This window comes from Crocodylus siamensis, chromosome 5 (assembly GCF_052110815.1).
Source record: "Crocodylus siamensis isolate JL-2025a chromosome 5, ASM5211081v1, whole genome shotgun sequence".
Classification (NCBI taxonomy): Eukaryota; Metazoa; Chordata; order Crocodylia; family Crocodylidae; genus Crocodylus; species Crocodylus siamensis.
In genome coordinates this window covers 72,953,428-72,964,363 of record NC_143399.1, presented here as the reverse complement: position 1 = coordinate 72,964,363, position 10,936 = coordinate 72,953,428, and the positions used below count along the sequence as shown (strand labels likewise).

At 49.7% G+C, this 10,936-nt stretch overlaps 1 protein-coding gene across 1 annotated transcript; it reads right to left on the bottom strand.

Moving 5' to 3' along the window:
* Positions 1–253: 253 nt before the first annotated feature.
* Positions 254–724, bottom strand: LOC149864263 (olfactory receptor 2H2-like). The gene has a single exon (XM_090049771.1). It carries the CDS (start codon positions 722–724, stop codon positions 254–256), a length of 471 nt encoding a protein of 156 aa, XP_089905897.1.
* Between the last annotated feature and the right edge of the window lie 10,212 nt (positions 725–10,936).

Sequence of the window (10,936 nt, the reverse complement as noted above, 5' to 3'; positions counted from 1 at the left end):
CAGAATGGCACCAGGTATAGATGGCAGCCCCATAGAAGATGGTTACCACAGTGAGGTGGGAGACAAGTGGAGAAGGCCCGGTGGCAGCCCTGGCTGAAACGTATATGTATCACCATCCACACAATGAGGACATAGGAGGCCAGGATGAAAGAGAAAGGAGCCAAGGGGACCAGTACACCCACTACCATTATCACAGCTGAGGCACCAGCACATGCCAGCCCCAGCACAGCTGGCACCTCACAGAAGAAGTGGTTCATGTGGGCAGGTGGAAAGCAGCAACAGTGTCTACCCCAAAGAGGAAGAGACCACCAACCCTGGCTGTGCCTGCCGGCCCCCAGCACTGCCCAGGGCTCATAAGGGTCATGTAATGCAGTGGGCGACACACAGCTAAGTAGCGGTCATAGGCCGTGATGGCCAGCAGCAGGCACTGGGGAATACCAAGTGAGAGGAAGATGTAGGTCTGGGTGGCACAGGCCATGAGTGCAATAATCTGGTGGCCCTTCAGCAGGCCATTTAGCAGCTGAGACAGTGTGACAGAGGCATAGCACATGTCCAGCACTGAGAGGTTCCTCAGAAAGACATACATTGGAGAGCCCAGGTAGGGCTCAAACCAGCTCAGCCCCACTAGGAGCCCATTTCCTATCAGTGCCAGAGTGTAGAGCAGCAGCAAGCCCAAGAAGAGTGGGAGCCGGGCCCGCGGTGGAGGGGCAAGCCCCAGCAGCATGAATTCCTTCACAGGTGTGGTTCTTACTACCTGATTTCATAGCCCTGGAGGGAGAGAAGGAATCAAACAAGAAGTGGGGGGACAGGCCTTATAGCCCAACTTCCCTCCCACCCCACAGATACACAGTGGTCCCACTATACTCAGATACATAAGGCCCATTTATCCTGTCCTCCCAAACACATAACGGTTCCCTATCCTGGGGGGAATGGTTGAATATGTCCCACCCAGAACCACAGAATGGAGGTATCCCCATCTCAGGGTGGATCTATCCCACCTACTGGATATGCAGGGAAGGATTGGAGGGCTCTCCCTGTATCACACCTTTGACCTTGTTTTTATGCCCTAAATGGTCACACATGTTGCAAACAGTGCACTGTGGGATAACTGCACCAGAATGGATGTCAGCTGGGTGACACTGGCTAGATAGACCAGGTCAGCCAAAGCTGCTGGAGACACAAAAAGCCCTTTGCACTGAAGCTGGCACTTTCAGGGAGGCAATATGGAATGGCAGACAGAGCACTGGCCTGAGGTTCCCTCCAACCCTATGTTTCTATGGAGCTCCCAGCCTTCTGGGATTTTCAGAATGGGAGGGAGGAAAAAGAGTGGAGGGAGTTTACTCTGAGGTTTTTCAGCCCCCCTAAAGGGTAGAGTAGATGTATTGGAGCTCCCACCACCACCCCCCCAGAAAGGGCGGGGAGGGGACTCCAACTTGCCCATCCCACCCTTCAGCACCAGCGGTGGAGCCAGAAGAATGAGCTCCCCCTACTACCTTTCCACCTTGCGATTCTGAAAACAGCCAGCACTGGCAGAGAGGCTACCTTGGCTGCTGCAGGCTCCCAGGCCACAGCTAGATTCCCCTTCCCGCTAGAACCAACAGTGAACTTCTGCTCTGGGGTAACTCTTGCATCTCAGAACCATTTTGCAGAAGTCATTCTGAGCGCTTGTACACATGACAAAAATCGCCCATTTTTGCAGTTTAGTTGTATGACACTATACCCCGGGGGGGGAGGTGTTGCAGTTGAGGTGAATTTGTTAGGTTGCAGACTAAACTGCATCCCCATGTAGCTTAGTTTGTAATGTAGCTAACTGTAACATTGCAGCCTTTAATCTGACAGTTCTCCCCACCCAACCCCCGGCCACAAGAGAGGCAGGCTGAAGGCAGAAGCAGCAAGGGGCCCAATCTTCTCCCCCTCCTCCCTGCAGACCTGCCCACATCTACCAGTCTACTGTAGTCTTTCCCTTCACAGTGGTGGCACTCCCCGGGCTGCCGGGATGGGCTGCTAGCAGGCCAGGGGCTGCCCCAGCTGAGAGGCAGAACCAGCCTGATCCAAATGGTCTCCAAGTCTGAGCATGGGCCCCCAGACTGCTAGCAGCCCACCTGGGCAGCTCCAGGGGTTGCCACCACCATGGAGGAAATGACGGGCTCCCCTCAGCTCAGGGCCCATGGCCCACCAGCAGCTTACCCCCCCACCCATGGGAGATGTGGGCAGACTTTGGTGGGGGGGACACAATTAGGCCCCTTGCCATAGCAGTGAGGGAAGCCCTTAAATAGAAATAGTGGGTTTTTAATTATCACAAGTGAAAAAAAAACCCATTTCAATTTAGGGGACTAAACCCATCACATGTGCAAGCACCCTCTGAGTTACAGGTGGGAGTTGCACTTCTGTCTGCACCCAAAAGGTGCAAAAGAGACTGCTTAGGTATTTGACCCGTCTGTGGAAGGGGCATTATAGGATTTTGTTTGAAGTAGAGGTATGCGACTGGGAGCAAAGACACTTTCCTCCTATGATTTGATTCTTTCTGTATGCCTGTCACTGGGATTTATCCATTCTTTGCAAGATTTCATAAACACCTGACTCCACCCCCACTTCCTTCTCCTAATAGAAATAATTCACAGGCCCACAAATTGTGGTTATGCTCTGTTGGGTGAGGTGAGGTTGGATTATTCAAGGCACAGGTGGGAATCTTAAAGCTGGAATGAAACCTTTTGATAAGGTTAAAATAAAACATTTTTAAAATAGCTCATTTTGTGAAAAACTCAGTGATTCCAGCTCTGCCTCAGTTTGGAACATGACCAAAATTTGGAAATGAAGGAATTTCTGACAGGATGGTAATTCATATACCATTCATAATTCATAATTTAGAGTAATAATTAATAATTTATAGTAAATTGGATGCTTATCTTGCTGGGATCCTATGAACCCAGCTGACTTCCTGCCCTTTGGGCAGGGGGCTGGACTCGATGATCTCCCGAGGTCCCTTCCAGCCCTAATGTCTATGAAATCTATGAAATACATTTGCTGTACATAAAAACATAAGAATTTCCATTTGTTTGGTTAGCCCAGGGCTGGGTAGAATGCGGCCTGCCAAGCCATTCTAGCTGGCCTGTGGGGCCCCTAAAAAATTTAGAAAATTAATATTTATCTGCTCCTGGCTGCCTGTCACGTGGCCCTTGATGGCTTGCCAAAACTCAGTAAACGGCCCTCCACCGGAAATAATTGCCCACCCAGGGTTAGACCGTAAGTCCATCTAGTTCAGTATCCTGTGTCACACACTGCCAGGGAATGGATGCTGAAAGAGAGAGTGAACCAGGTATAACCAGGGTTTTTTCCACTATTCCTCTTTCACTTCCAGCCATCAGCACTTAAGGTCTAGGAAGTAGGGCTGTGTGAAGCTTCGGTAGCTGATCCAATTTGGAGGAGATTCGGCCCGATTCAGTGGCCGAATCTCCGAATCCAAATCAAATTGGGAGACCCATTAAAAGGTCCAAATCAAATTGGAAGCCTCAAAATGTGAGGTGATGTACCTCGGGAGGAACAACCGGCACCATACATACAGGTTCGGGAACTTCCCTCTTGTCAGCACGGAGGCGGAAAGGGATCTGGGGGTCATCATTGACTCCAAGATGAACATGGGCCGGCAATGTGGAGAGGCAGTAAGGAAGGCCAACCGCACCTTGGCATGCATCCACAGATGCATCTCGAGCAGGTCCAAAGAGGTGATCCTCCCCCTCTATGCGGCACTGGTCAGGCCGCAGCTGGAGTATTGCGTCCAGTTCTGGGCGCCGCACTTCAAGAGGGATGTCAACAGCATGGAGGGTCCAGAGGTGGGCCACTCGTATGATCAGGGGACAACAGGGCAGGCCCTATGAGGAGAGGCTACGGGACCTGAACCTGTTCAGCCTCCAGAAGAGAAGGCTGAGGGGGGATCTAGTGGCCTGTTACAAACTAGTCAGGGGGGATCAGCAGGCATTGGGGGAGTCACTGTTCCCCCGAGCACCGCCAGGAGTGACCAGGAATAACGGTCACAAGCTGGCAGAGGGTAGGTTTAGATTAGATATCAGGAGGCGCTACTTCACAGTCAGGGCGGCTAGGATCTGGATCCAACTTCCAAGAGAGGTGGTGCAGGCTCCTACCCTGGGGGTGTTTAAGAGGAAGTTAGATGAACATCTTGCTGGGGTCATTTGACCCCAGTATTCTTTCCTGCCATGGCAGGGGGTCAGACTAGATGATCTGCTCAGGTCCCTTCTGACCCTAGAAACTATGAAAATCAATTAAGAGAAATTCGGAGAGATGGCCATACACTATACAGGCAGCAGTCCTCAACACTGGACACAGCTGCCTCCAGCTGGTACATCTGTGGTGGTGGGCAGAGGGGAGGAAGGAAAGGGTGTAGGCGGGGCAGATCAACACCCCCACAGTGAGGGAGAGATTGGGACTGGGACAAGCTGCCTAGCCAGGGTGGGGAGGCATGGGACTTGGGGACGGGGGGCTCCCACCACTGCACACTACCACATGCCTCTGATCCAGGAGCTGCTCTTCCAGTGGCTCCTCTGGCAGCTCTTGCCACCAGTCTGGGAGGGCATGGGAATGCGTGTGTGCCCCCAGATCTGTGTGGGGAAGGCTGGGCCGGGCTTCACTTTGGGAGGCTAGCACGAGCTGCCTGCTGCCAGGCTGCACTCCACAGGGCAGGTGGAGCCAGGGCTGCACTCTGGGCAGCTAGCCCCAGCCACAGCCTGGAGCACAGCCCTGGCTCCACCTGCCCTGCAGAGCACAGTTGAGCAGGGGTTATGCGGGGGGCTGCAGCCACCCTAAAATTCCCCATAGCTTCTGCCACTGGCCCTGCTCCGATCTGGGTGCGCACACCTGCCCCCATGCCCTGCCACTGCTCGCTCGCCCAGCCAGCCTGAGCAGGGTGAAGCCACAGATTATCTGGGCAGCATGGGAAGGCTGAAACGGCTTCTGCCACTGAACGCCACCTGTCTGGGACAGTGCAGCGGCACCATCCCATGCTGCCCTGCCCTGCTGGGTGAGCAGTGGGAGGGCATAGCCCTCACTCCCAGCACCTTCCTCCAACTGTCCAGAGCACAGCCTGGCCAAGCCTGTCCTGCACAGGTCTGAGGGCATACGCCCACTCCCATGCCCTCTCCACCGGAGAGCCACCGGAGGAGTCACCGGAAGTGCAGCTCCCGGACTGGCAGCATGCAGTGGCGGGAGCCCCCCTCCCTGAGTCCTGTGCCCCCCTGGCCCCAGCTGGGCAATTTCTCCAAGCCCCAGCCCCAGCCCCAATCCCTCCCTCACTGCAGGGTAATTGACCTGCCCCTCCACCCCCAAGCCCCTTTCCTCCCTCTTATGCCCATCAAAACTGACTTACCAGCTGGAGGCTGCTGTGTCCAGTGTCAAGGACTGCTGCCTGTATAGCAGGGGAGGGCAATTATTTTGGGCAGAAGGCCACTTACTGAGTTTTGGCAAGCCATCAAGGGCCGCATTACAGGCAGCCCAGGGCAGATTAATATTAATTTCCTAAATTTTTTTAGGGGCTCTGTGGGCTGGATAGAATGGCCTGACAGGCCACATCTGGCCCCCGGGCCGTGTTTTGCCCACCCCTGCCAAATCTCTGAATCAAATTGGGACAGTGATTCAAATCACCGAATCAAATCTCCATCCCTCCGAGTCAACTGAATCAGAATCCAAAGCAAATACTTGCTGCTTCACACAGGCCTACTAGGAAGCTTTCATTCAGAGACATCCAATAGCTTTGTTCTCTAACACCCAGTTGCTACTGATGCCCCTTTTCTTCAAGAACCTGTCCAATCTTTTTCTTTCTTTTTTTTAAACTTTCCTACATGAGCCAGCTTCACATAGGAGGTCTGCTGCAATTTCAACAACTGGCATTAGCCCACCAGCACTGACAAAAGCCATGATTCTCACCAGGAGTCACAAGGCTGATCATGCTCAGAAGCAAAGGCCTTCTCTAAAGCTTTTTCTTATAGCACCAAGAGACTTAGGGTGCAAATGGGTCTTGTGTTCTTACTGGTAGGTTGCTTACACAATCTCTGGAACAATGTAGCACTTCTTGAAGGAACTAGATAGCAAAGGCATCTAGGAAATTTACCTGGACTGGGAAAAATGCTTGATGGTGCCCTTTCTCACTTTGTCCCATTACTGGACCTTGTGAGAAGGGCTTCACTTTTTCCTTTTACCTTTGTCAAGGAGCCCCACATCACATTTGTCTTGCTCTTCCCTACATTCCGTTCAAGTGACTAATTTTTCACAGAGCCCAGATGCGAACAGAGTGGATCTGGTTCCTGTCTGGCAACACTCCCTAACTTAAGAGTAGACCCATCCAAACCCCAGGAGTCATATGAAGAACATCTGGCCCTCTTCATGTGCGGAGCTCAAAGCTCTTCACAAAGGAGGTCAGAGCATAGTGATCCTCATTTTTGCAGATGGGGAAATGGGCAGAGTGATTGGAAAACTTGGCCAAGTTCCCCCAGGAAGCCAGTAGAGCCATAGTTCTGACAGACATGAGGTAAGGATTAGAGCTATTTGGCAACTTTCTAGTGGGCAGATTTTCAGTCAATACCGAAACATTCTACTGGAAAAGGTCAAATATTTGCAAAATTACAGGAAATTTTGAAGTGTGACCTTTTGCTGTAATTGGAAATGAAAACAAATATTGAAACTGAATTTCCTGCCAAAAAGAAATTGCGGTTTTCACACTACTCTAACCTCACTGTAGCTACAGCCCTAGCCTGATCACTCACAGGGTCCTTTCAGGACTGGCCCATCAGTAGATAGTAATTAGAGGTGCAACCTCCACGTTAGGTCTTCCTCATCCCCTGAATGCTTGAAACTGTAACAGAAGAGAAGCAGGGCACATATCAATCTGGAGAGGCCCCACTCTTCTCCTTAGCATCTGTTTTGTCACTAAGCTATGGAATATTGGGCTAGATGGACCTGTGGTCTGACCCACGTCATCAGTTATAAATTATTACTTTTCACAACATACCCCTGTACTCAGCAAGACAGTGGTACAGTCAGGAGAAGTGGGGCTCCATCCTTCCCCCCCAGGCACCCATGTTGTCATATACCTGCAGTTTTTAGCATGTATGCACAGCTTGTGATTTAGCTAGGCATGCAATTCAGCTGAGTAGCCCTCTGTTCCACAAATATGTCCTAAGATTTTGATCATATTCTCCCCCCACCCAATGAGGGATTTGAACTTGCAGCTCTAGTGAAGTACTCTAACCACTAGGCCACAGATTAGGACTGCCTACCTCTCCCTGCAGCCCTACCCTTAAAGCAGAGCCCTTGCACCTTCTATTTAAGATTCATTGGATGGAAAGGAATGGTTACAATTCATTGGATGGAAAGAGGATGGAGACTGTTGTTAGTGGTGGCAGATGACAGAACAAGGAGCAACGATCTCAAGTTGCAGCAAAGGAAGTTTAGGTTGGATATTAGGAAACACTCTCTCAATAGGAGGGTAGTAAAGCACTAGAACAGGTTACTCAGAGAGGTTATGGAATCTCCATCTGTGGAAGTTTTTAAGTCCAGGCTAGACAAAACCTTGGCTGGTATGATATAGTTGGAGATGGTCCTGCTTTGAGCAGGGGGTTGGACTCGATGGCCTCCCAACCCTCATTTTCCAAGATTCAATGATTCTATAAGTGGGAAAGTTTTTGCCCCATTAAAAGCAAGGGTCCTCATTAAAAATCAAGGACTTCCTCCCATTCAGTGCAGGAGCTCTCTCAGTGATCCACACACCCTCTGGCTTGTGCTGGTTTCTTGGCCCCACATATCTCCCCTTCTTGGCTTCCTGAAGGTCAGCTTCAAGAGCAGGGCTGGAGAGGATGCTGGGCAATGCCCAATTTGTGGTCTGGTGCTTAAAGCACTTTACTATGAAATAGCATGTGTGGTCAAACCCCACCCTGGATGAGGGGGTCTTACAATATGGGTCTTCCACCCCTAGGCAAGAATATTAGCCACCAGGGGCTTCCTCCATACCTTTTTGACAGGTATCCTAAATTATAAGTGCCAAAAACAGTTATAAAGCTGCATAATGTGCTATTTTGGCATGTAAAGTAAAGTTAAGTTAAGTAAAGTAGAATTTTATCCTTAGTGATTCAGCTATATCAGAGCTAGGACCTAAACAAAAAGCCTCTTGTCCCCACATGGTGCCCTAAGCACTGCACCACCAGATTGAAAGCCATGATCTCAGCTGGGGTAAACTACTCTGACCTTTCTTTCCCTAGCAAAAAAATGCAGCCACTAAAGTATTATGAAAAAAAAATGAAAGTATTTTGTCTTGGAACAAGAAACAACTTGCCTTGATTTTCAGTTGGAATGGCTTGTCAGTTAGTAGTTTCCTTTATTTATTTTTAATGTAAAATGTACAGGAGTGCTCAAAACCAAAACAAACATTGCCTTTGACCCAAACCAATTTTGTATTTATTTTACTTCTCTTGGCAAAATCTCAAACAATTCAATATTCAAGTCAACTTGACCTGATTTTGCTGCTTTTCTGTTTTTCAGATATACCAATGAACCAAAAAAACAGCTGTTCCTTTTCCAGTCTCTTTTCCTCTCTCTTGAAGTGATGAGCTGGAATTGAACTCTGAAGAGCTCAACACAGACTTGCCCCAAGCTGTGCAGACACAGAGCTTTCTCTTCCCCTGCACCTGTGTGCACAGAGGTATGATGATTTGACTCTATCCCACAAGTCAGCAAAGTGGCCCAAACATATGATGAGGTGGAGGTCTCAAAGAGGGCTTGCACTTGAAAGAAAATAGTCACACTGATCCATTTTCCTTCCTTGGATGTGGGCAGACTCGCTTGGAAGCCTGGCTCACACCTGCTTGTATTTGGTTTGCAGCTGAGGCTAGTGAGGCTGAGGGGATAACTCTAAGTGGCAAGGAGTAGAAGAACTAAAACCTTTACCATCTATGGCTCTCTGCTCAGGTGTTCGGAAAGGAAAAGTCCATCCTCTCTAGCATATACATAGACATTCATGCATTGGTAAGCCCAATCACTGCAGGATTCTAGTATGTTATGTCTTTCCTCAAGCCTGATGGTATTGTTCTGCCTGTCTTTTGAGCTCTGCAAACCACTCTCCTGAGTTGCTCTGAGCAGGAAACACAGACCATGCCAGATACAACTCACTGGGCAAGCAGACTGCCCTTTTCCTTCAGCACTGAGCAACATGGAGTCTTCCTAGAGGAAGAGCTATCACCATAACATAAATGCAGCCATGGTCTGCCCTGTGCAGCTTAAGCAGGCTGAGGGTAGAAACCTCAGCACACTTGCTGGGCTCTCAGCCATGAGAAAGGGGACTGGTCCCTTACCTTCTCTTCTTGGACAGATAAGAAAAAAGTCACATTGGCTTTGAGCAGCCTCAGGGTTGCTGATGTCAAACATGACTGGCCTGTTCTCAGTAGCAGCATGGGTAAAGGCTCGCCTGTAGGCTGGGTAGAGTTAGGCCCCCTACCACACAGCACCCTGCAGAAAGCTAAAGAGTGGTGCTTTCTTGGAAGAGCCATTTAACTACTCTATAGGGGTGGACAGGTCCTCAAGACTCTGGAGGAGCTGTGCATTTATCCCAGCAACTTTGCAGACCTTGGTAAGGAATGGTGCCCCAAGGGGACAATTACAGCTTTGGCTTTGAGGCTCATTGGAGCTTTGTACAAAACCTGGAGAATCTTCTACCCAGGTTCTGTGCAAATCCAGTGTGACCGCTGAAGTCAAGAAGTCAGAGCCAGATCCTGATCCCACTCACACCAGAAGCAACCTGGGGTCAGCCTGTAGCTGCAGTAGAATTGCCCTGAACTTAGACTTGAGTGTTGTGGTAAGAAGTATCCAGCCCACACTGTTTGCAAATACTTACTGCCACCAGAAAGACTGTGGTGCTGCTTTCTTGCCCCTGTTACCAGTTTATGTTCTGGAAAGTCCCTGGTGCTTAAAAATTTGCTGACAGACTCTTCTCGTTTCCCACTGAAAGCAATCAGTTCATAGGGGCCAGATCTGCAGGCAGTATAAATCAGCATTACTCTTTTGGGGTCAATGGGGCCAGACCTTCAGCTGTAGTAAATTAACCCCACTTCATAGTTCAATGAGTGAGTTCCCACCTGGTGTGAATGAACTATAGCTGTATCCTCATCAGTGGGGCTAGACCACCCTCCCCACCTCTGCCTGCCAGAGGCAAATGGTGGTAAATGTGGTGATTGGTATGACCTTGTATGGACGAGTAAACCCCTTTAGCCAGGTTTTTAGTACCAGCATCAGTGCACCCTGTTAAAAACTCTAGTCTTAGCTGTGCCCAATGTCAGAATGCCTCAGGAGAAGGTGCAGACCATCCCCCACCACTTCCAGAATTTGCTAGAATTTGTCAGGGGAAAAATCCTTCTCATTTGTTTTCAATTGATGACCATAGTATCATTGAAAAGCAAGTTGGAAGGGGCCTCAAAAGCAGCTAGTCCAAAACTCCTACTGAAGATAGGATCAGCCCTATCAAAACCAGCCAAAGACCTAAAGCATGGGATTACCAGATGCCTTCCAGACTGCAAGATTTATTTTATAATCCAGGCTGGAGACCACATAACTCCCAAGCCTGCATATCACAGGCACTGAGTGGTAAAAAGCTCCATGCTCTATCATACCAATCTTTTCATGACATATCCAGCCCTATCTTAGGCCTTGTTACACACACACGTTGATTGGTGTTAGTACTAGCTTGGAACATGGAGCAGTTACACCCTTAGTCTAGAAACCTCTGACTGTCCCTCACCTGCACAGCTGTGAATTGCCACTAGAAGCCTGGTGAGCAGGGGCAGGACTAGGAGCTGTAGTTGCAAGTCTCCCTAGGAGGGCTGATGAGCCAGAACAGGTTTCTGTCCCTGCTGTACCGGCAAGGGTGGGAGAGATCCTGGGATAC